This window comes from Leptopilina boulardi, unplaced genomic scaffold (genome assembly GCF_019393585.1).
Source record: "Leptopilina boulardi isolate dan_hultmark-lab unplaced genomic scaffold, ZJU_Lbou_2.1 LbouV2_150, whole genome shotgun sequence".
In the NCBI taxonomy this organism is placed as follows: Eukaryota; Metazoa; Arthropoda; class Insecta; order Hymenoptera; family Figitidae; genus Leptopilina; species Leptopilina boulardi.
Window position 1 is genome coordinate 302,903 of NW_026137697.1, and position 24,394 is coordinate 327,296.

Genomic DNA, 24,394 nt, shown 5'->3' on the forward strand with positions numbered 1-24,394 from the left:
GAAATTAAATTTAATAAAATATAATTTATATATTAAAAAATTATTATCGAAATTTTAGAAGAAACAGAGTGCACGCACAAGACAAATGCCAATAATGGAACGTCATTTATTAGAACTCTTACAGAATCAGAATTGCGAAATACCTGCCAGCTGATCCAGAATGGAATCTGGAATTGTAAGCACATCGACAATGACGATGCATCGTTCAGGAATCATTAGACGTTGTATTTCAATAATACAACGACATTTTAGCGAGATTATAATGTTTACGATGAACGATCCATTAAATGAACAATTTTCTGTAAGTCTACAGTTAAGAAATTTGAATGAGAATGGACGAATTTATGGAGTAGAACGTTCGCCTAATGCACTTGGACAATTTTCGTACAGGGCAAGAGAACTTAATTATTCAAATTCATCAATTGGTTAATTCTATTATTCTACAAGTCTATACAGTTAAGAAATTTTAACGAGAGTAAACGACATTTTGAAGTAGAACATTCGCCTAATGTACTTGGACAACTATTGTACGAGGCAAGTCAACTTAATTATCCAAATTCATCAATTAATTCAATGGCAGAGATTTGATTTTTTTTTTTAACGAAAGTGAGGGTTTTTTTTTGGGAATTTTAAAAAAGAAATTCTCGTTTTTTTCTAAATAGAGATTTTTTTTTCTATCAAGGGGAACAATTCCTTGAAATTCCATCCCACATTGGGTGACATTGAGTCGTGTTTTTTTTTTTTTTTTTTTTTTTACTCAATGAAATCAAAGATCTGAGCACAAAATAGTCATGCTGATGGAGATCGGCGATTAATGAAACGAAGTTTTAGTCCTTAGTGTGAGGAAATACATTTTTATTAGGCAATCGTACCTAGATCATTTTGCATACGCTTAGTTAGGGACTAGAATCATTGTAACAGTACTTTCCGCGAAAAGACAAAAAGAAAACTTGAGCCGTGTCGAGAGTGTTTTATTAAATATTGGACTGAGAAGTTCCTATGGGTTTTTTTTTCTTTTTTTTTTACCAGTAGTTATACTGAAAATACCAATCGTTTGCTAAAAAAAATCTAGAAAATGGGAAAGAAAAAGAAAATTTTTTAGAAAATAAATTCAAAAAAAAAAAAAACAACAAAATAGCACAAATGGTACAATTTTGTATGAATTGGCAGAATATGTATTCATACATTTTCCTTTATAACGCGCATTTCCGTGATATTTTTTTACAAGAATATTTTTAACGTGTTTATCTTTTTTAAATTCAAATACTTTTTATTCTCATACACTTGTATATTGTTGATGAAACATTTTGATAGACCAGGTTTACATTTTACAATGTTGTTTGTTTGTTTATTCTTTTTTTCTGTTTTGGAATAATGCTTTGAGCAAGTACGAATTGCGAGTGTGAAGGGAATTATTATTATTATTTTTTTTAATCGATTTTAATCCCCAAGTTAGAGAATTTATCGGATGCTATTTTTCGTCGTAAATTTTGTAGATGTTAAAAAATGCAGGATTACGTTTAAAAGAAAATTTTTCTACTGTATTAGAAATTTTGTAATTTTTTTAAGGAGAAAAATGTTTTTTGTAAAATACTTTCCCTGAATTGGAATAAAATTTTATTTTTCTCACAGAGCTCCGATCAAAAATGAAAATAAAAATGTTTTATAATGCCACACGTAGAATGTTTCGAATTTGTGAAACTTTATGATATATACCAAACAAACAAAAAAAAAAAAGAAGAAAGAAACGATCAGAAAGTAATTTTTTATTTTGTACCGACACCATTTACAAATAAATGAAAAAAAATGAATGAAATAATTAAAAAAAAGGATGTACAGTGTGAAAATTCGTAGGGGCTTGAGAGTGTTTATGTTTTTAAAGATTTCAAAGTTTTTTTTTTTTTTAATTTTTTTTTTCTTTGTTAAAAAGTATTTTAATGAAATTTTTATTTTTTTACGACCACTGTGGCCAATGTAATGTTCACGTGTGTGATTTTTCAATTATCTCCGAAATCCGTGGCCAGTTTAAATATATTTAAAATAATACACATGTTCGATGCGAGAGACTTGTGTCTCGCGCAATATTTAATATTAATTAATTAATTAAAATACACAAAGAATGAGATGAGTGTCTGTGGCTACTCAAATTCAGCGCTATTTTGCGCTTTCGCTCATATTCGTACGATATAAATGTATTTCCAAATATTTATATAATAGAAGAAAGTTTCGAAGCTACTTGATAAAAAAAAAAAACGTAATTTTCATTCATTTTTTAACTTAACAACTTTCTAATATTCATATTTAATTAAAAAAAAAGATTTTGAGAAAAAAATGTAATTTTACATTTACTGGCGTTAGCAATTTTTTTTTTTCCTAATAATAAATAAAAAATGAAATAGCATCGAAACTCTCTATTTTTCCAGACTCTTAAAAAAAAAAGTTGTCAAAAACAACAAAAAATTATCAGAAACAAAAACAAATTTTTCATTTTGAAAAAAATAAAAGCAACATGTTAGGTTGTTTATCGAGTCGAATTACTGCTTCTGTGTATTGATTTCCGTATATTTCAAGCAAAATATATACCGAAGCAGTCACAGTTGGCAATTATAGGAAAAATGTATTATATTACGATATTAACAAATTAAATTCTGTGGAGGAGCGCTCTCGATTATAATGCAACAAGAAAAAAAAAATTCCCAATAAATTCTAGTTATTTTTATTTGAAAATAAATTTAATTTTCAACTATATTAAATGAATTATTTTATTAAAACCATTTAATTAATTAAACAAATATTAAATAAGAACTATTTATTTAAATTTTGTCCATTATTTTATTTTATTGTATACAAAAGGCTTTTAATTAAATTGAAAATGGGGAAAATTGTGTGCCAGATGCTCCTCCACTGGTCGATAAGTATTTAACAATTAAGAACGTAATGTACATGTTTAATTGTAAGCGATAACTATAGTAATTTAAATTAATTTAATATTAAATTCTAATGGATGGTGCGCGACGATAGATTTAAAAAAAAGGAAATAAAATTAGTAAAGAGAGCCGTTTCGTCCTACGATTCGCGCATTCTTCAAAAACAAAAAAAAATTACATAGTGCAATTTGTCTGTATTTTCAAGCTTAATTCACTGTCTAAATTTACAAATTTAAATCTAGATAGTTGCATATTGATACACATGTGTTCATTCTGTTTCATAAAATCAATGTTCATCACTGTTAAAAAATACACTTCACAAATTAGAGGAGCTTATTGGATTCAAAATATTAAAAAAAAAAAATCAGAAACGAACATTAATATTACATATATATATATATATATATACATATATAAATGTGTGTGCATGTGTGAGTGTAAAAAAAAACTAATTTTCATATATCAGCGAATCGACTGACGATACGGTCTCAGTCCCTTAAAAGAAAAAAAATTTTCCTTATTTTGATTTCTTTTCTAAATAATTTAAAATTGTTGGAAAAATTTTTCTTGAAATTTTAGGGACTGAGGTGCGCAAAACACGAAATAAAAGCTCAAATGTCAATCAGATTTTTATTAAATTAAAAAATGTCTTGTCTTTATTTTCCGGGAACAATAAACCGACGAATTATGTAATCTTAAGAGAAAAAAAAAAAAAAACTTCTATTGTACCTCTTAAATCCAAACGAGACTGTAGCCTCCTCAAATCTAAAAAATGAAAAACGAAAAAAAAAACTGACAACAAATGTATGTTATTTGGCTAAAATTAAATATCAACATTTTGGTCTTTCATGTCTTTGTATTCAGAAATAAATTATAAAACCACGCTCTTTTATACGGAATTAGGAATGTCTTTTTTATTTCAAATTCTAGATTTAAGTTTTCGTTGCATATATATAGTTCTCATTAAACTAAAATTTTAAACTTTGTAAAGAATTTACTAAAAAATTAAAATTCGATTAAATTAAAATTCTCTAAAATTAAGGGATAATTTTAAAAATAAATTGAAAAATTTTGCTTTTTCTTTTTTTTTCATATATTGTATTGTCACAGTTCGCTTATTCTGACATTTTTTTTTTGTTTTTTTTTTTCCTTTCATTCAGATCCTAAGCTACCTGTACCGCAATTTATTCAACCGGGAACATTAAAATTTACAGGATTGCACACACAACTCGTGCTCATTCAATCTTATATAATAGATAATTCACATATTATTTATTACATATACACAATACAATTGATATTGAACGTAATAAAAAAATAATAATATAATCATATATCAAATGCATTCTACTATTTTAGTATGTCTTCATTTTTTTTTTTTTTTCATTATTAATTTTCAGTCGATGCCTTATTGTCACGTGGTAATGTATTTAATTATTTAGTTTATAATTTGCTTTCACATTTTTTTTTACCTTCATTGCTTTTTTTTCAAACTTTCATTACAATCTTAAAATCATTAAAACTAATTTCTAATTTTTTTTTATTTTGGATTTAAGGAAAAATTGACTTTTTAAAGAATTTAAAAGTCGAGCAATAAATGAAGTTATGAATTATTAAACAAGTAAAATAATAATTTAGAATTTATTTGAATTTTAAATTACGGAAATATTGAGGATTTTTAAATTAATTTTGGCAAATTATATATATATATATTTTTTTTAAATAGGTTTCAAGTCAAATTTCCTTAAATTCAATTTTACATTATTCGAAATTTGATTAATTAAACGTAGAATTTTTATATAATTAAATTTCTCGATTGAAAACTGAATATCAGATGTTACAGATATGTTCTAATTAAAAAAATTTTGTTTCACCTTCTAAAGTTTTTCATAAAGAAAGTAAATTTTTTAGAGAACAATTTTTTCTCCTTTTTTAATTGATGAAAAATTGCAAATATCTTAAAAAGAAAATTAGAAAAATTTAATACAAAAATTTGATTTTTTACTAATTAATAAAAATTTTTAATTAAAATGTTTTCAGTTAAAAAAAAAATTGTAATATAATAAAAAAATGTGTTAAATGGAGAAAAAACAGAATTTGACACTTCAATATTTCTTTAAAATTTTTATACAAATATATATAGATTGATCTTTACAATATTGAAGTGTTGTAATAATTATTTAAAAATTAGTGATGCAAATTTTTTTTTTTTTTTTTTAAATAAAAAATTTCAATTTTATAAACGATATGACGTGTAAAAGTTCATGGATATTTATCGAAATCATTAAAGGTCAATTCAAATCGCAGAATGTTAGCGATATGAACAAATTTTTTGTTATTGTTTCGAAGGCATTATTATTTTTCCAATATTTGCGTAATCTGCATAAAATATTTTTACCATAATCACAATAATAATTAATCTAAGATTACGGAAATTTTCATAAAATTTTAATCTTCAAAAAAAGGAAATAAAAATTATTTTCACAACTAAATTAGAAAATAATGTTTATTTAGTCTAAAAAAAAAAATAAAAGATTAAAAGCTAATAATACGTTTAGAAATATAACGCTAATGTTAAAAAAAGACTTAATTAGAAATTACACTACTCAAAAAAATTAACTGCAAAAATACAATTTTAAAAATTTATTTTAATATCCTAAAATATTCCTCAAATCACTAAAATTAATTTATTTTTTAAGCATTGTATCTTAGAGTAAAAACAGTTTGACGATATAATATTTTCTCTTTTTTTTATCAGTTTTAAAATGTGAGTTATATAAGTAGGCGTATAAAAAATCTATCAGCGTACTATTGTAATCGTAGAGTATTTTTGTTTTTTTTTCAATACAAGCAAACAGCATAATAATTTAAAATTATTTACAACTCGCTACGAAATTTAAAAAGACTTTATTGTCTTCTCATGTTTGGATTTTTTTTTCTTTTAATTTAAATATAACTATTTTAAATAAAAATTTAAAAAATTTCTTCAAGATTCTAAATATTGTAAATCCATCAAAATGAAGATATGTTTTTCTTGTCTTTTGAAAAGTTATCCTTTGCTCTAATCTCTATTTCGTAACATTATTTTTCTCTTTTTTTTTTTTTTTTGTTTTTTTTTTTTTTATAATAAACAAATGTAACTTGTATTTGATATCTTTTATATGAACTGGCATTTTGAATAAATATTTAGATTTGTTTATTCTTAATAGAAATGAGTATAATTACGCTTTTTTTTGTTTCTAGATGGATTTTTTAAAATTTAAGAAATTAATATAGAAATATTTCCTAAATATATGAAATTAAATGGAATGTTAAAGGGAAAGTGTTTCTTTTTCTTCTGTAATAAAAATACTTTCTCAATACTATATGCAAATTCGTATCACTAATGCAGAGGGTGATTTAGGACCATTTTCAAAAAATTTTTTGTATAATATTGTCCATTTAAAATTCATGGCAGTCAATTTGTAAATTACAACTAATAGCCGGCGCACGTTAACGACTTTTTACGTGAGATCTGCCATTTTTTTTTTTTTTTTTTTGTAAAGTTTTTTTAAAATACTTTGACAGAATATTTGAAAATTAAAATCACTACAAAAACAATAGATTATCAAAATTATACAAATTGATTCTCATTATTATTTGAATTAAATTATAGAAAAATTAAAAAAAATTATTTAAGTTACTTTAATTTTATTAAATTAATTTAAAAAATCGAATAAATTAATCACTGGAAATTATCACGTTTTGAATTAAAAAAAAAAAAATAATAATACTCAATTCCTCGAGACAAATCAATAGAGTCTGCAAAGTGTGATATTGTCTATTTTGCATCATTGTTTTGCTTTTGTGATAAATCAAGGCAGTGTATAAGAGTGACGATTTTTCTTTTTTTTTTGCTCACAATGTGAAAAATCGAATTGTATTTTGATAGCCTCACAAGATTTTTGCCGGAATTATTTGAAATACATTATAAATACGTATTGTTTTTTTTTTTTCGTTATTATTCCCATTTGATAAAATGATGAATAATTAAACATTCATATATAATTATTTAAATAATGCTGCTCTACGATCAAAATAGTTAAAAAATGTTCAATTCTATAAAATAATATTTTAAATCATTGGAGATTATGAATAATACTGATTGGAAGAAATTAAAAAATAATGACTCATTAAAAGTTAAAACTAAATGTTATTTGATGGTACAGCAGCAATTGAATCAGATTATTTAAGATTTTTTTTTTTTTTTTTTATATCGAATCAGAAGCAGTTTTTCCACTTTTCCAAAAAGAGAAAATGTTTTTCATTATAGAATCGAAAAAATTGCTTTGCGACTGGAAATAATTTCCATATGAGAATTTGTATTTTTTTCTTAAATAATAATAACAATAATAAGCAGATAAATTCTGTTAATGAATTATTTCTATCTGTTATTTGTTATTATCAATAGCAATTTTTTTTAGTATCGAACATTTTATTTCTTCCTTTTTTTTGATTCTGTAATGAATTTTTCTGTTTATTTACAAATTTGCTACTGATTCGAAAATTAGAAGCGAGTAGCTAATAACTATATTATTAGAATTTAAGAAACAATTGATGCTTGGATCCTCCAATCGTAATGGCTGATTGACTCTTTCTTTTTTTTTTTTGTTTTGGAAGACCGGTCGCATTTTTCGTTTCATGAGAGACAAGAATACAGTATGGAAAGTTCGTGAAATGTCTTTCCAATCAGCTTTTTTTTTTTATCTTTTTCATTTATATCATTTTTTCTTACTTAATTAATAGAACTTCGTGCCAGACGAAGAGAGAAGCGAATCACCAACAATTTTTTTTTTTTTTTTTATAGAGTATATCAGCTTTTCTTAAACCTGAGCTGGTTTCGATTTGCCGACAACGAGCATTATCTTCTGCAGAAACTTGGTGAAATTCACTGAAACAAAATTTGAAAATTTTCTTTTATTCGAAAGATGTGAATTTATTTTTTAATTACGAAATTATATATATAGAATATTTAAATATTAATTTATTCACATATAGCATATTTAAAAATAGTGGAAAAGTCAATTGCAGAGTGAAAATTTTAATTCAATTGAATTTACTTAATTTTTATACAATTAATATATTCAATTTTTATTTAATTAATTTTTAAATTAACTTAATTCACTTTTGAATTAAAATTTTCATTAAATTGCCCTTTTTTGAAATTCAAAAAGATTTTGAGATTCTGTCTGCAATGTTTTGAGATTTATATATTGTATTTTTTTTTTAAATTGTCATTCGCTTCCAATTTTGTAAATCTCTATTATATAACAAACAAAATTATCAACAAAGAATTGAGGTATTGTTTCGTATTCTGCTTTTTAACAATTTTTCAAACAAATTTCAATTTTTCACGAAAAGTTCTTTTTTGAAAATTTAAAGAAGAAACAATAAATCTAAATAATTTTTTTAATACGAAACGATACGGTGAAATTTAAGTCAATATTCGACTTAAGTAGTTATCTTACGTTCAAAGAAAAATAAAGGTAATTACGTGATGTTTTTTTTTTAATATTGAAATTCAACTTTTAATTCCTTCACTTGATAAATCACATGATATCACTTTAAAACACTTGGTCACGAAAAAAGAACAAAAAAATACGACACATTCAATTTTTTTTCTTCCCACACTTGTGTTTTCAAATTTTCAATTCGCTTTGATATAATAATATATGGCATTAAATATATATATTAATATTTTGAATTAAATCAAAAAAATCTCTCGATTTTTTTCTTTAAAAAAATATAAATTTTTATTTGTGACATTTCTAAGTTACATATTGTCTTTGGCAGAATAATAATTATGAATAATATGAGATCAATATTTCAGAATATTTACAAATCGAATTAATAATTATTGCAAACAAAACCTCAGTATCTCTCGTTTAATAATTACATAGATTTTTTTTTTTATCACCATGTCCCTAAATAATACATCGAACCATAAAAAGAAATTGGCTTCTCATTTGAAATATACTTGATATTAATATTCTTGATTTTAAAATTCTTTTACTTTAAAAATTAATATTTATAGTTAAAAATGAACTATTTAACTATTTAATTAATAACTAGTAATCTATTAAAGTGAATTTAAAAAATTAACAACAATTATAATTTAAGTTAACAGAAAAATATTATATAACAATAAATTAAATAATATTTTTAACGTTTTCTTTTTTCATTGAAACGTTTTTTTTTTTTTAAATCTTTATAAACAATTATCACAGGTAATTCCTTGACTCCTATATTAAAATTGTGATCATAATTTATTCCAATTGTGGGAAAAAATTTCGAGATCATTGATTAGAGACGATCCATTTGAAAAGCCACTATCGCCAATTTCTTTTTCCACAAGGTATGTACCATAAACGGTGGAGCGTGTTTTGTAGTTCTGATGTTCAATGCGACATGCAAACTGAAAATTTAAAGTATGCCATAATGTAAAAAAAGAAATTCTTAATCAATGACGTCAACATTGTTTTCTTTTATTATAACGAACTCGAAAGTTTTGATAAATATTTTCTATACTCTCTCCTTGTGTTAAAAAAAAAATAGATTTTATTTTATTTTTACTAAAAATTAAAATTTCTAATAAATTTAATTTATTAACACAAAATATTAATAATTAATTAAATCAATTTTTTTCTAAAAAAAAATTATCAATTTGAAAAATGTGACTGTAAAAAAAAATTATGTTTAATTTTCTGAAAAATGTGAAATTAAATTAAATTTAATAAAAGAAAATAAATACTGTGCAATGACTTATGACTGTATCATAACATGGTGAATAGATAAAAAAAAAGGGAATTAATTATATAAATATGGAGAAAAGAAAATAAAAGGCATGCTTGACATATGAAAGAGTAAAATTTGTATAGTGTGTTTTTGAACCTTAGATTTTGGTCCGACGACGACCAACAGCTTCTGCAAACCTTTTGTAGCGGCGCCTGTAGAAATCAGATAAATTAAAAGCAAATGTAAAATAAAAACAAAAATGAAATTTCAATTATTCAAAATAATTCCACAGAAAATATTAAAATCTCGATAAAAATTATAATAACGGAATCTTTTTCAATTATTGTCAAATTGTATGTAATAATAATAATAATAATAAAAATAATTGAATTTTCCAAAATAAATACGAAAATGATTAAATTTTCAAAAATAATTAAATAAATTAATGAATTTATTTTTTAATTTGAAAAAAAAAATTTATTAATATGTATAAAAAATTTACTCACCAACACCTATTTGGAAGAATTTTGGTTTCTTCTTCCACGCAATAAACAAAAAGTACACAGGTACTGAAGAAAGTATCATGAGGCAACCGTATCCTAAAAATTTCAATTTAATTAAAAAAAAAAAAATACTAATTGATTAATATGTTTTTATATGTCCAAATTTTTATCTAAATAAAGAAAAGCAAATAAGAAAAAAATTTGAAATATTTTTCGTGAAAAAAGAACAATTTTTTTATTTTTTTTATCGAAAAATTGTACTTTTTGTTCTCTTTACAGGAAAAATATTTGAATAATAAATTAATAATATTTTTAATTAATATTTCATGTATGTTAATAGTGAACAAAAAAATTTTTGAAAAGAAAAGATTTTCTCAATGAAAAACTGATAGAAGGAGAAAAAAATATATAATTATGATTTCTTACCAGTATCAAGAGGACTTGCGTACATTGGAACAATTGTAACAAATAAAGTCGCGAGGATGTAGACAATGGGAAATGCTAAATTCACCTTGATCGGCCTTGGTAAATTAGGCTGAGCCCATCTCAGCCAAGGAACACAGAGAACCGATACGCCTATGCTAAGCTACAAAACAGAAAGGCAAAGAATAAAGGGTCCATTACGATAAGTGGATCCGTCAATTAGATAATTACTATTCATCCGGCGCTTTTTGAAAAAAAAAAAAATATTCCCTCCAGGTATACATTTCACAACGATTTCTACTTTTAATTCTATACAACAAATCTTCATTTTTTTTTTTAACACACTTTCCTTTAATTTCATGATTTTTCTATAAATATAAAATAATAAATCTCTTTGAAAAAATAAATAATTTAGATTTAAAATTAATAGAATATAATTAATATAGAATAGAAATAATAATAGAAAAATTGAAATTAATTTGAGATATTTTAATAATTTGACAACTTAAAATTTGAACAAATGAAAAAAAGGAAATTCTGTAAACCAGTCAAACGAGAGCAAACAGAGATGTCTTGTTAAAATAATTGCACAACATTTGCCGGCAGTGCTCGATTTACTCATTTATCAAAAGTAGCGCAATTCAACTTAAAGTTTATAATTCCATTCACATTTACTTTTTTCATTAATTAATTGTTATAGTGACAATTTTTCTCTATTAAATAAGAAATTAGAAAATAATTATATTTTTAAATTTTACCTAAAAATATTTCACAAAATTTAAAAATAATTTATCTATATTTAAAAAATTAAAATATTTTAAAATTATTGAAGAAAAAAAGTTTTCTTTTTTTTTGTATATTTACCCAAGTAGCGAATCCTACGTAATTAATCAAACTATTAATATCTGGAAAGAATAGATACACCATTGACAGTAGAGCCTGAAAGAAAAAGAGAGAAAAGAATTTCACATAAATTTTAATTATAAATTATTCTTATTTCTATAATAGTAATTTTAAAAAAAATAGAAATAACTAAAATTTTACCATGCACAAAACTGCAGGTGCAGGTGTCAATCTTGATGTTTGAATCATTGTCAAAATTTCTGGCATTTGTCCTTCACATGCTCCCGCGTAGAAAAGACGCGATGAAGTCAATAAAATACCGTTCACTGCACCGAAACATGACAATGCTACAAAAACGGGAATTGTCCAAGCGAATATACCGAATATTTGATTAGCAAAGGTCTGAAATTAAAAAAAAGTAAAATAAATTCTCAAAAAAAAAAATCAATTTATTAACATTTATTTATTAATAAAAAAAAAAAATTAATTGTAACATAATGAAAATGATTAAATTTTAATTAATACTGGAAATTATTTTTACGATATTCACTTACCACAGCGACAGCTTCACTTCCCAATACTTCAAGAGGGCTAAGAGTCGTATAGAAAGCAACATTTGTGAATACATAAACAATTGTTACCAAAGTGCATGATAATCCGATGGCCAATGGCAAATTTCTGAAATAAGAATAAATTTCACATATAAAAAAAAAAATTCGAATTTACATATTTTTTGTTTCCTGAAATTTTGTATTAATTTATATAAAAAAAAAAAATTGAGAAAACAATATATCTCACCTCACTGGATCCTTTAATTCTTCAATGATAAAATTCAAGTAATTCCAACCATTATATGCAAATAAACCCGAATAAAAACTTAGCGCAATGCTGGTTACTTCTGTTTTTGAATTTTCAAATGTAAAATGTTCGGTGTGTCCTAAAACAATAGAAAATAAAAATTTACATTCTCTTTTTTCTAGAAACTGAAAATTTTAATTTAAATCTTGTAATAAATAATTTTTCAATTTTCAGGAATTTTTTTAAAAGATTTATAGTTTGTTTTTTTTAAATTAATATAAGAAAATTGTCGTGAGAATAGATTGCTTAGAATTATTGATAGATGGGGGAAAAAAAGAAGAGCTTTTTTTTTGTAAGAGATGTCGAGTATAGAAGCTCTTAGGCGGATGAATAGATCAATTTAAAGATTCTTTACGCGACTTGTTATATGTATGATCGCTATTTAACCACCTTTCTGATTGGGCAAATTGTCTCGTCCGGCAAGTGGCCGACACTCGACAGACATAAGAGTTTGACACAAATTTCATGATTTTATCAGAAGTGTTTTTCAAATCAATTACCCTCAAACGAAAAGCGGTGTTTACTTAATGATTCTTTTGAAAATAATTCTTTTCTTTCTAAATAACGTAATATTTTTTTTTCTTAATTATTATTAATATTAATTTATAATTAATTATTAATTTATATTTAATTAAAGCAAAACAAATAATTTTTTTATAATAATATTAATAATAGAATAGTATTAAATAATAGAATTTTTTTATTATAATAGAGAAAATAGCCTGAATTTAAATTTGGGAAATAGATAAAATAATTCCATTGTGTCCTTGGAATAATGAAATTTTTATCTACTTCCTTTTTAATACTTCGACAGCTGAATCATCTCAGGTAATTCAAGGGTCAATGATCTTACTTTTACTTCTTTTTCTTCTTTCAGTGGGATAAGAAATTTTTTTTTTATTTATTTATTTTAGGAATGTAAATCAAAAAAAAATTTCTGTATTAAAAATTGAGGCAAATTCAATTTTTAAAATAGGAAAATATTTTTTAACTATCGTCAATTTAGTTATAAATATAATTAATTATTAAATTTTGTAATAAAAAAATAAAACTCACCAGTACAGAATTGATAAGCACCAGCAAATATAATAATGAAAAGAGCTAAAAGTTTGGCATATGTAAATACATCTTGTACTCTTGTCGCCCATTTTACATCCCAACAATTGATAAACGCCAAAGTAACTGAAAAAAAAGATAAATTTTTTTAAAATTAATTAATAGTAGTATTTAAATTATTAAAAAATAATTATATTGATTACGATATTATTAAATTGTCAATTTTTTTGTCATAACATCATTTATTATTTAATAATATAACAAATATATATATATATATATATATATATATATATATATATATATATATATATATATAAAATAAAAATTAGTAATTAAATAAATAAAATTTTAAAAAAGTGTTTTTTAATTGATTGAACTATTTATAGTGATTCAATTTTATCAGTAAAAAATTAATTAATATACAGTCGTAAATTCATTTGGATCTTGACAAAAAATTATTATCACTAAAGATAATGGAACGCATTTGACATTTTATGTCCTTGCACCCTAATACGAAATAGGTTGACCCAGTTTCCTGTAAACAGCTCAGAAACTGTTTCTTCTTTTTTTTCCCTACAGATTGACTTCATTTCGTATTTCTCAGTCTGTTCTGATTTATGAAGAGAAATTAAGTTATACTGACACTTGATTGTTGACTAATGTCTGACTGCAATCTCCTATCACTACTTGCAAAACGCGTGATACATCCTTTCAATGTTTATCTAATTTTAAATTTTCTTGTTACTTTACTAATATATAATTGCATTATTATAAACAGTAATTATTTTTTATTTCTATTACCAAAAAAGAAAAAAAATCAATTATATTTTTAATAAAAAAATAAATTAAATTAATTTTTCTTTTAATAAATTAATTGAATTTCACATTTATTTTAAAATATTCAAAACTTCCAAAACGATTAAATTATTATTCAAATTGTTTGTAAATAAAATAAAAAATTTTTTTAAAAAAATTAACAGCATTTTTACTGCTAAGCAGAACAAACAAGAAAAGTCAGTAATTTTCTAAGATAAGAGTTAAATTACAAGGAGAGACGAAGCTAAAGAAAAAAAAATCAAACAGGAAAATTGTATCTGTCGTTTAATTAAATCAAAACTTGTTTTGAGACCCTTGAAGTAATATTTTTAAATTGTAGGCTTGAACTTGGCATAAAATAAAAAGGAACTTGTGTATAAAAAAACGAATCCTTGAAAAATGTAATTGACCGTTAAATACTCAGCGATTAACAAATATAAAAATTAATTAATTTTCCTACAAATTTACGTTCCCATAATTGAGTTATTTAGTTATAATTTAATCATTTTTTTTTTAAATATAATATCTTTTGACCTTTCCAACATATAAATGTGCTCGTTACTAAAACAATTAAAGTTTATTACATTCTTATATTTTTCTCAAAAGAGATTCGCAAGAAAATATAATAAACGATTCCTATTGACTAATGGGTTTTCAATTAATTTCCCCAAGGCTAGTTGAAAGCTAATGTTTAATTGACATCAAAACGATATTTTATTATTTATATTTTACTATCAATCATATAATAATTAAATACAAATTATTAAAAAATACACACAAAAATTATCGTTTTTGAGTGGATAGAAGAAATTCTTTTTAAAAATTGATTTTAACGTATAATAAAAAAAAAAAATTAATAAATTATTGATCAGAAATGTGTAACTATCTTCGACAGCCTTGGTTAAAATTGATTTCGAGAAAAAAAAAACTCTGTGTAAAATCTGTACCGCAAGACTTGATTGAATCATAAAATGTATCGTATTTTGTAGTCATTCAGTATCTCTCAGAAGGTCAAGTTCTCCCTTATGTATTTCTATTATCTTTCATCATTACCTGACGATTTCATTTTTATATCTCAAAAAATTTAGAATCCTGTAGAAAAAAAAAAAAAAAACTTTTTTGGAATAATAAAAATTATTTGTAATTCTTTTTTAATTACATTAAATTCTATTTTTTAAATATAAACACTGCCTCTTTTTAATTTCTCTATTTATCTAAACGAATATCTAACAAAAAATAGAATAATCTTTTAGATTTCATAATTAAAAAAAAGTGTAACAATTATCGTTCGAGAATTGAGTTCTACAGTAAAAAAAAAAGAAAAAAAAAAAGTCAAGTATTAAGTCCTAGATAAGTTCTCCAGTTTGGAATAAATATATATTATAACATTCATTCGAGTGGAAGAAAATTATTCATTCAATAACGTAACCAGTTGTTCGCTTTCAGTCAAAAGCATCAATCGTATCTTGATGTAATCGAAAGTAATTTAATAACATAATAACGGATGATGATCGCAAAGAGTAATTCATGAAGCGTCGTCGTCCCCATAGATAATATCCAAAGAGGTCGCAAACAATCAATTTCACGAGGAGAAGAAGAATGGAGGGGTGCTGAAAAAGGCCACTTCAATATTTACTGAGAAAAGCCACAAGAAGACTATATATAAGAAAAGACGAAGAGGCAAGAAAAGAGAGAACACGATTGAGAAGGACAATAGATTGAAGAGAGAAGGTGCTCTGTAAAAACTCATGACGAGGTCGCATCTCACGAGATTCTGCAAGATATTGCATCAGACTCATTGCAAATTTTTCGTGGAACAGATCCCCAACATAGAAATATAAATGGTCACGTCAATATGTTGTTATTTTAAACATTGAACGATTATAATTCTTCTTTTTTCTTATTTGATGACATATTCTTCAAGTCAGTGGTCTCACACAAGTCGAAAGCGCTTATGATCTAGACCTACTAATGCCAATCGAGTCGCACGAGATACACGTGACGCCCTTGAATTGTGCCATTGACTCGCTTCTAAACCATCTCAAGTATTTTTGTCTAGGCAAATTTTTATTCCCTTCTTCTCAATATTAAAAAAAAAAAACGTCTTCAAATTAACACATAAATATTCTCTGAAACTGAAATTTTCTTAATTTAATAACAGAATAGAATTTTAGAAGAACTTATTATTTTATAAATTTGAAAAAAATAGAATTATTTGAACAAATTTTTATTTTTAAAAAAAATATGTTTTTATTGAATAATTCAATAATTATTCCGAATTAAATAAATTAATTAAAAATTATTTTTACAAGTTGAAATTTCTTTAATTAAAATTTTAATGTCTGACAAAAGGGGGCGAAAAGCGTGTATAGAAGAGAAAAAAAAAATCGATTGAAATGTTAGCCACATCAGTCAATTAGACTGTGGGGCTTATCGATCAGACATGAAGAGAAGTCTAACGTGCGAAAGCATCATTAGAAGAAACGAGAGAAACCATTAAAGTGGAATTGTGGCATGTTAGGGAAACGACAAAAACAATAAAAAAAAAAAAATTATTAGTTACCGTTACAATAATATTTGTTTCTTTTTTAAAAAAACTGTTATTTTACGATCTAATAACCCTTGCAAAATAAATATTAAATTCTGAATAAAGAATTCCTTTATAAAAACTTAAAAATTTCAAGCTAAATAATTTCCATTGTTAAATTTTTTTAATAGATAAATTAATAAATTTGTAAAATGAATTTAAATAAATTACTTACATATACAACATGCAGCCAATAGTGCGGCAGCTTCTGCAGGTGGTTCACATTCAGGGAACATAGGCTTCAATACGTATTTACTAAAAGTCAAAGCGACAATTGCCTGACTGCAAGGCCTCACTATCATACATTCTATCCATAATCGTACAAAGGCCATAAATGGCCCAAATGTTTCCATTATATATGCATAATCGGCTCCTGATTTTCTTATCATACATCCAAGTTCAGCGTAGCAATAAGCTCCAACCTTAAATGAAAAATTTAACAAAAATTGAGAATTCAAAAAAAAAATAATTTTTGAAAAATTATTATTTAGAGAAAAAAAAATTTAATGTAAAATAAATACCATTGAGAAGAGACCTGAGGCGGTCCATACTATTAAACTGGCATTGACACTTCCTGTATATTCAAGAACACCTTTTGGACTAACAAAAATACCAGAACCAATAATTGAACCAACAATTACTGTAACACCATTGAGAAGTGACATTTTTGCTTCTAATTTTATTTCATCGCCTCCATCTCCACTCACTGGAACAGGATCGTAAGATCCTTTCTCTCCTTCCTTTAAACTTCCCTTTATACTTCCTTTTATACTTCCCGATTTCGACATTTTTTTTCTGTAACAAAAAAAAATAATATTTTAATTTTCTGCTTCTTGAATTTTTAAATTATTTCCTATTTTTCTTTTTTTTTCATTAAATGAATGGGTTTTCACACAGATTGTTTTTTTCTTTTCTTTCATTTCACTTGAAGGTTTTTATATTCTTTTTCTTGAATAATACATTTTTTTTTTCCTAAAGCAAAATCATTGAATTTTCAACATGTAACGAATCACAGTTTTATACGTGCCGTCGAGACGAAGAAGATCAATTTCTCGAGAAGTTGTTATTTTGAGAGAAAAAAAAAAAAAAAAAAGTCTTTCGCCATTAGCAAAACAAGTCGGGCACGAAACTTTTAGTTCTTCTATATAAGTATACTTTTATATAACTTAACTGATACTCAAGTTGTGAAAAGTCTCATTAATATTTTTTTTTTCATTTACAACTGTTGGAATATTTAATTAAGTTAATGATTCTTTTTTCCGTTTAATTTACAAATTTTTTTTAAACTATCGGAAAATGTAAAAAAAAAAAAGAAATGTAAACATATTTTCCAGTCTTATTGACAAACTCTCGTTTAATTAACAACAATGCTAATGATAAAATTGAAAACAACTTTCGCGAGCCTACAAGTTTATATTACATGAGAAGGAATAAATTATTTCTTATCAGATTACATTGAACTGATCCTTTCTGCAGTGTAATGAATCTTTCTAACCGCATCTATAAGTCCATGATTAAATACATCGCGGCAAATAATATTCCAATGAACTTTAAAAATAGAATACTAGAAGAATTCTTTTCCAAAAAAAATTTTTTTTTTTTGATTATAATTATAATTAAAATTATTAAATATTTTTTTTTATAATTCAAACCCTAATTTTCATTAGAGGGGACAAAAAAAAATTCATTTCCTATATACAAAAATTTTTTTTTTTAAATAAAATACATACACGGATATGTAAAAGGTTACTTGCAATCTTTCACCTCTCAACTAATTATAAATGAGAGAAAAAAAAATCATTTTGGTATACCTACATGATAGACAAATTATATAGTGTGAGGAAAGATAATATGAATATTATTATCTTATGAAGGTGTGATTATCTTCTCAACCAATGAAATGATCGAGAAAGGTCTACGCCTTCATTGCATGAACAATTTTATGCATATTAAGATTCTTGTCATTTAGAACAGAAATAATATAAGCATACATTAAACGATAAAAACTTGTTCTTTTGATTAAATGCAAAAAAAAAAAAGAAGTAATCAAGACTTGTTTACAAATTACATTACAGTGAAATCACTCACACCAGAGTGGTTCCTTTAAAAATATTTTTTAATGACAAATTAAAAATTCCTTTTTTCAAAAAGGCTAAAATTTCTAAAAATTTAATTTACGAAAATTTTCACGAAAAAAGGTAATAAATAATTTTTTTTTTTTTTTAAACAATAGGAAACATTAATATTTAGAAAATTTCATTTAACTCGACATAATTCTGTTCTTTATGATATATTACTTATCTCTTTGATTTATTGCTTAAGAACTTATGCATTGCAATTAAGGACAAATTCTAGTTATTAAAAAGAAGCTGTGTCAGCTGTGAATTAGAAAAATTATTTATTTCTCCTATTCATCACAATAATTTGTATATAATCTTATTTAAGAAAAATAAGATTAATGTAAAATAAATCCGCACTCTATTTAATTTGAACAGAAAATAAAAAACAAAGTAATAGAATTACAAACAAAGTAGAAATAAATTTAAGTTAAATTCAAACAAAATAATAAAAAAAAATAGTAAAAAAAGGTTTTTTTTATAAGAAAAGAAAATAAATAATAAATAAACTTTATAAAAAAAAAGGAATTTACCGTTGTAGTTTAACTATGAACGCATATCAGTTAATATCAAATTAAAATCTATTATTATAATCTAGAGCAAATAAATTCAAATAAGCTTGCGATACATAATTAACAGATTATGTATTATAACAAAATTATATATTTATGAAAAAAAAAAGTTGCTAATATTTAAATTATACATGACTAATACATAATTAGATAATTATATCCTGTATTCTGATTATAGAAATGTTATATTTCTAAAACTAAAAATTTACATTAATAACTAACCTTTTTTTTATCATTTCCTCAAAATGTCAAATTCTTTTTCAAATTGCAAGTAAATTTCTATTTTGAAAGTCAGTTGAAGAAATATTTTCTTTAAAAAAAAAAAAAACAACTTTATTTGTAATCATAAACGGAAAAAAAATTAATTTATTTAAACAAATTTTTAACGATAATTATTATATTTATTAGCAGAAAATTATTTATCGAGGGGAAAATATTCATGAATCATGTTTTTAACACAAACTAAGATTGTTGATTGCAAAATTTTCTAGTTTAATAACCATTTTCATTTAAATAGTTGGTTAAATCTCATCTCATGTCACGTTTCTGCTATCGGAAATTCATTTGAATTATATTTATAGAGATTTATAGAGAAAGAATATATATATATATATATTTCACTGATAATAATGGTAAAATTATTTGTAACAAATAAGACAATTATTCAAAAGAGAAAAAAAATTTTTTTTCTTTAATAAATTTTAACTGTAAAGATTGCACTTAAATTTGGAAGAAACTTTCAAGGTTTTTTTTTTTTTTTTTGATAAGAAACTGATAATTATTTAATTGCATACATTAATCAAAAACGATCGTTCTATTTTTATTCTTTAACAAGAATATTTTAACATAATAAAATTCAAAAATTTAAAATTTCCTCTTAATATCAAATTTTAAGTTTTAATCTCTTAAATTGTATTTATTCGAGCAGAAATAAAAATACATAAAAATATAGTGAAATAAAAAAGAAAAAATTAATTGCAAAAAATAATTTTTTTTTTAAATTACAATTTTTGCAAAATGTCAACAAGGGCTATTTTAGAATCGGAAACATAATTAATTGATAATTAATAATAAGTTTTAAAAAAAAATATGAATTATCTGTTAATTCCCTACGAAAAGCTACTAATAAAAGAAAAAAGAATACTTTTTCCAGGATGCGTCAGATTTAGTGCAAATGGTTTAATTATTATTCTTACATCTTTTTGATAAATGAGAGACATTAAATCAAATCAACAGCTCAGTGTCAATGGTATTTGATAAAGATGTGAAGTGCAATCACATGAGAAATGTAAATATTTTTTTTTTTTCTTTACAAGATTGCTTAATATTCATTAGAAGGAATAAATTATTTATAAATTTGGAAAGGGGGCTTACAACCCTCGGAAAAAAAAATTAATGGTCAATAATAATTTGAATCCCATGAAAAAAAAATTATATAGAAAATAATTTATTATATTCCAAAGAATAGAATTAAAAATCAATCACGAGAGAATAGCAAAATTTTTTCATGAAAGATTGTGATTTAACGTGAAAGAAAATCCTGACGATAAGCTTTGGCTGGCATTTCTACTGCTTCGGTTGGTCTCGCATTTAATGGGGGAACATAATAACGTTGTAGAAAGAGAGAGAAAGAGAGAGACCAACCCCAACAAAATTACAAATACGTACGAGAGGTACCATGTGTTAAGAAAGAAAGAGAGAACCTTTATTCAACCCCTGAACTGGACTAGAACACGCTATACGAGAGGGGTTATTTTTTTTTACCCCCTCGAAAGTGAGTAAATAGCTACACATTTCTAGTCCTAGGACACGAATGCAACGCTTCTGTGAGTTTCGAATTCACTTTTCATTGGTCCCGCATGCAACTCACGCTTTGCTCCTATTCAATCATTCCCTCCCCCCATTCTCTTTCTTTTTACAAAAGAGATCTCTTTCTTTTTTCTTTCTCTCTCTCTCTATATATATATATATATATATATATGTAATAACAGAATGGATGTAATAGAAAACCTCGACCTTGAAAAACTCGCTTGCCAGCCGTCGACAGTGAGAAAATTATTCATATTTTGATTCAATTTAAATATTTTGAAGATTTATTTTTTATTTTAATTTTATAAATGATTTATGAAAGCAATTATAAAAACAAAAATAAGGTATATTTTCATAATGAATGAATTTTAATGTATAAAAAAAAAGAAATTCTGATGAATTCTTTTTCTATAAAAATTTGGAACAAGAAATGTTAAACACTCCTGGAGAACAATAATGAAAATTTGTCAGAATTTCCTGCTTTTTATTTATATGAATGATTCTTGAAAGAAGAAATGATTCCTGAAGTGTGGGATTATATTTCGGTTTTTTTTTTTTTTTTTTTTTTTTTTTGTTTGAAGTAAATGGGGTTTGACCTCAAGCGAAAGTTCACAAGTTACATCATCATTTTTCGTTAATCGATTTTATGGCTGTTTTACGTCAAGACCGTTACTACTTTTCAGATACATATATCTATAATTCATAAATTACTATTTTTTTTCAATATTTCATTTATAAAACTACACTTGTATTTTATTGGAAAAATTAATTTTAACTTACAAATGAAATGTATTTTTTTTTTAAACAAATAGTTGAATTTAATTTTACTATTAAATTTTTTTGTCATCTAACTCAATAGGTTTAAAAAAAAAAAAGAATAAAATATGAGTTGTAAAATAAATACAAAAAACATAGAAAAAAGTCCATTGTAATCTATAATTATATAATATTTAAATATAATTAAAATTTTATTCTTTCAATTTTAATTTATTTAATATTATATTTATTTCAGTTTGCAGTATAAATTAAAAATATTTTTCCAATAATATAGAAATGAATTTTTCAATATTAAAACTAATATATGAGAGTTATGTAGAGAAAATAAAAAAATAGAAAACGCTTTGTCAATTTAAACTGAAACCGGATTTCAAGATATATTCAATTCAGTCAGGATGAAACAGTCCCTATATTTCTGGAACCCAGGCGTAGACTTGCTAGAGGCGTTCATGAAAATCAATAGACCACGTGGGTCGACGTTCGCTTTTTGCCAACTCCATTTTCGTGAAAAACTTATCAAGGACAGAAAATTTAAATCAAACATAACAGAAATTCACCCTCTAAAAATTCTCTCCATTTAATATCAATATTTTTCTAAAATTGACCCATCTAAAAATTAATTTGCGAATTTTTTTTTTTATATCAGCAATCCTGTAAAGTTTTTCCACAAATATTTCAAAAAAAATCAAATTCTCCAAAATTTCAAATTTTCATTTATGTATTTAAATTTGAATAACTAATTTTTAGGAAATTATTTTCCTTTTTAAATTTCTTTCTATGTTCACTATATTTTTATGTATTTTTTAATTTTGTTTTTTTTTAGAGAAAAAAAAAAGATACTCACAGAGTAAAATATATTCCCAGTAATCGATTTCAAAAAATTCCTTGTCAATCAACCAACTTTTGAAGATTGAGGCACTCACGGATTTCTAAAACATTATGCCAATTGTGAAATAAAAAAATATATATTTTTTTTTTGCAATTTTGAATTAAAAAGTGAAATAAAATAAAATTTGTTTTTTTTTTTTTGTCTGAAAGTAAATCAGTTTGTCACGCGTACCGGTAGACTTTTTAGACGCAACCACAACTTGTACGGCACGGTGGTTCGAGTCTGAATGACTTGTATATGCTTCCTGTGCTTCCTCATTTTGCTATCTCTCTCAGATTGATTCCCCTTTCTATTGCGCGAGCGCTTTCTTTCTCTTTCTCTCACATTCGATTCCTTTCTCTTTATTTTTCCCCAAAAAAATAAACTCATAAACATTAAAATCTTATTTTCTCCCCATTTTTTTTCTTCTCTTCTGAAAAAGACAATGATCTTTTAGAATTTTTGTCAAAATTTACAAAAAAAAAAGTTTTTATTTACAATATGAAAAAATATTTTTAAAAAATTGAATTTAAATTATTTTTATAAATAAATTTACTTAGAAAAAAATTTTTTTTTAAATAAAAATCTATTATTGTAAACAATAAAATTGATAACTTTAGAAAAATTAAAAAAATTTGCTTTATATGCTCGAGAAATAATTATTATTGTAAAAGAAACATTATTCATTACCTTAATAAATGTCGTAATTAATCATAATATTATTTGTATTTAAAATGTTTAAATAGAAAATAAAAAAAAAATTAACAGGAAATTGCAGTGAAAATATTTTAATAGAAAAAAATTTTTTTTAAATTTTACCGATTAATGAAAATGAAATAAATCTCGAGACGTTGTTTTTGATAATAAAATTAACGATTAGTTGATTAATATTAATAATGTTCGAAAGATCTACACTCAGAAATTTCACTATTTATTTTTCCAATATTGCTAATTTTTTTTTTTATTATAATTTAATTTTAAATCAATTAAAATTCATATAAAAAATTGAATTATACCGATAATTTATTGAATTGGAAATTTTTTTTCTATTTAGAATATTTTTTGAATCAATCTTAATTATAACTAATTTTGTCCAATTATTTAATTATTAAATTGATTAATTACTTTATATTTTTAATATTTTAATTATTTAAAGTTTTTCGATATCTAATATAACAGGAAAAAAAGTAATTTTTGTCAATACCTTTTTTCGTATTGCCAAAATCGACCATTTTTCAAAAAATTGAAATCCCATGTTCTAGTTTAAGGTGGTGCTCGAGAAACGTGGGACGCCCTTGAATGACGTCAAGAGATCAATACCAGTGGAGGCTGGATCCAGCTACGTCATCATCGACAATCCAAACAGGTCCTTGGGATCACATCCTGGAAAATCAAAAAAAAAAAAAAAAAAAATTAAAATACAGACCCTTAAGCTCGAAATTATATTCATTTTTTGTTCCC

At 24.0% G+C, this 24,394-nt stretch overlaps 2 protein-coding genes across 7 annotated transcripts in view; one reads left to right on the top strand and one right to left on the bottom strand.

Annotated features, from left to right (window-relative positions):
• LOC127276641 (G protein-coupled receptor kinase 5) overlaps nucleotides 1–755 on the top strand; it is a 29,734-nt gene extending 28,979 nt beyond the window's left edge. For all 4 annotated transcript variants that reach the window (XM_051297224.1, XM_051297222.1, XM_051297221.1 and 1 more), the window contains one exon: nucleotides 59–755. In XM_051297224.1, coding sequence (XP_051153181.1) covers nucleotides 59–154 — 96 coding nt within the window. In that variant the 3' untranslated portion in view covers nucleotides 155–755. The remainder of the gene's footprint in view (nucleotides 1–58) is intronic.
• On the bottom strand, nucleotides 733–24,312 carry LOC127276642 (Y+L amino acid transporter 2). Of its 3 annotated transcripts, XM_051297225.1 has the most exons (14): nucleotides 24,138–24,312; nucleotides 23,126–23,366; nucleotides 22,910–22,994; nucleotides 17,312–17,585; nucleotides 16,966–17,212; nucleotides 13,385–13,510; nucleotides 12,269–12,407; nucleotides 12,025–12,148; nucleotides 11,672–11,872; nucleotides 11,492–11,566; nucleotides 10,631–10,790; nucleotides 10,208–10,300; nucleotides 9,858–9,913; nucleotides 8,679–9,381 (listed from the first exon to the last, which is right to left on the bottom strand). In XM_051297225.1, the coding sequence occupies exons 4-14, from the start codon at nucleotides 17,576–17,578 to the stop codon at nucleotides 9,226–9,228; spliced, it is 1,644 nt and encodes a 547-aa protein (XP_051153182.1). In that variant the 5' UTR covers nucleotides 17,579–17,585; nucleotides 22,910–22,994; nucleotides 23,126–23,366; nucleotides 24,138–24,312; the 3' UTR covers nucleotides 8,679–9,225. The 3 variants fall into 3 exon arrangements, with proteins under 3 accessions (XP_051153185.1, XP_051153183.1, XP_051153182.1); XM_051297228.1 differs by lacking the exon at nucleotides 8,679–9,381 and adding an exon at nucleotides 733–7,857 and having other exon boundaries at nucleotides 22,910–23,366; nucleotides 24,138–24,307; XM_051297226.1 differs by lacking the exons at nucleotides 8,679–9,381; nucleotides 9,858–9,913 and adding an exon at nucleotides 733–7,857 and having other exon boundaries at nucleotides 22,910–23,366; nucleotides 24,138–24,309.
• Nucleotides 24,313–24,394: the final 82 nt, after the last annotated feature.

Excerpts from the sequence above, each read along its gene's own strand:
- LOC127276642 (XM_051297225.1), bottom strand. The coding sequence starts at position 17,578 with ATGTCGAAATCGGGAAGTATAAAAGGAAGTATAAAGGGAAGTTTAAAG. Across the intron at positions 13,511-16,965 it reads ATTGGCTGCATGTTGTATAT|TTACTTTGGCGTTTATCAAT; the intron begins GTAAGTAATTTA and ends CTTTTTTTTCAG. Across the intron at positions 11,873-12,024 it reads GAAGTGAAGCTGTCGCTGTG|ACCTTTGCTAATCAAATATT; the intron begins GTAAGTGAATAT and ends TTTTAATTTCAG.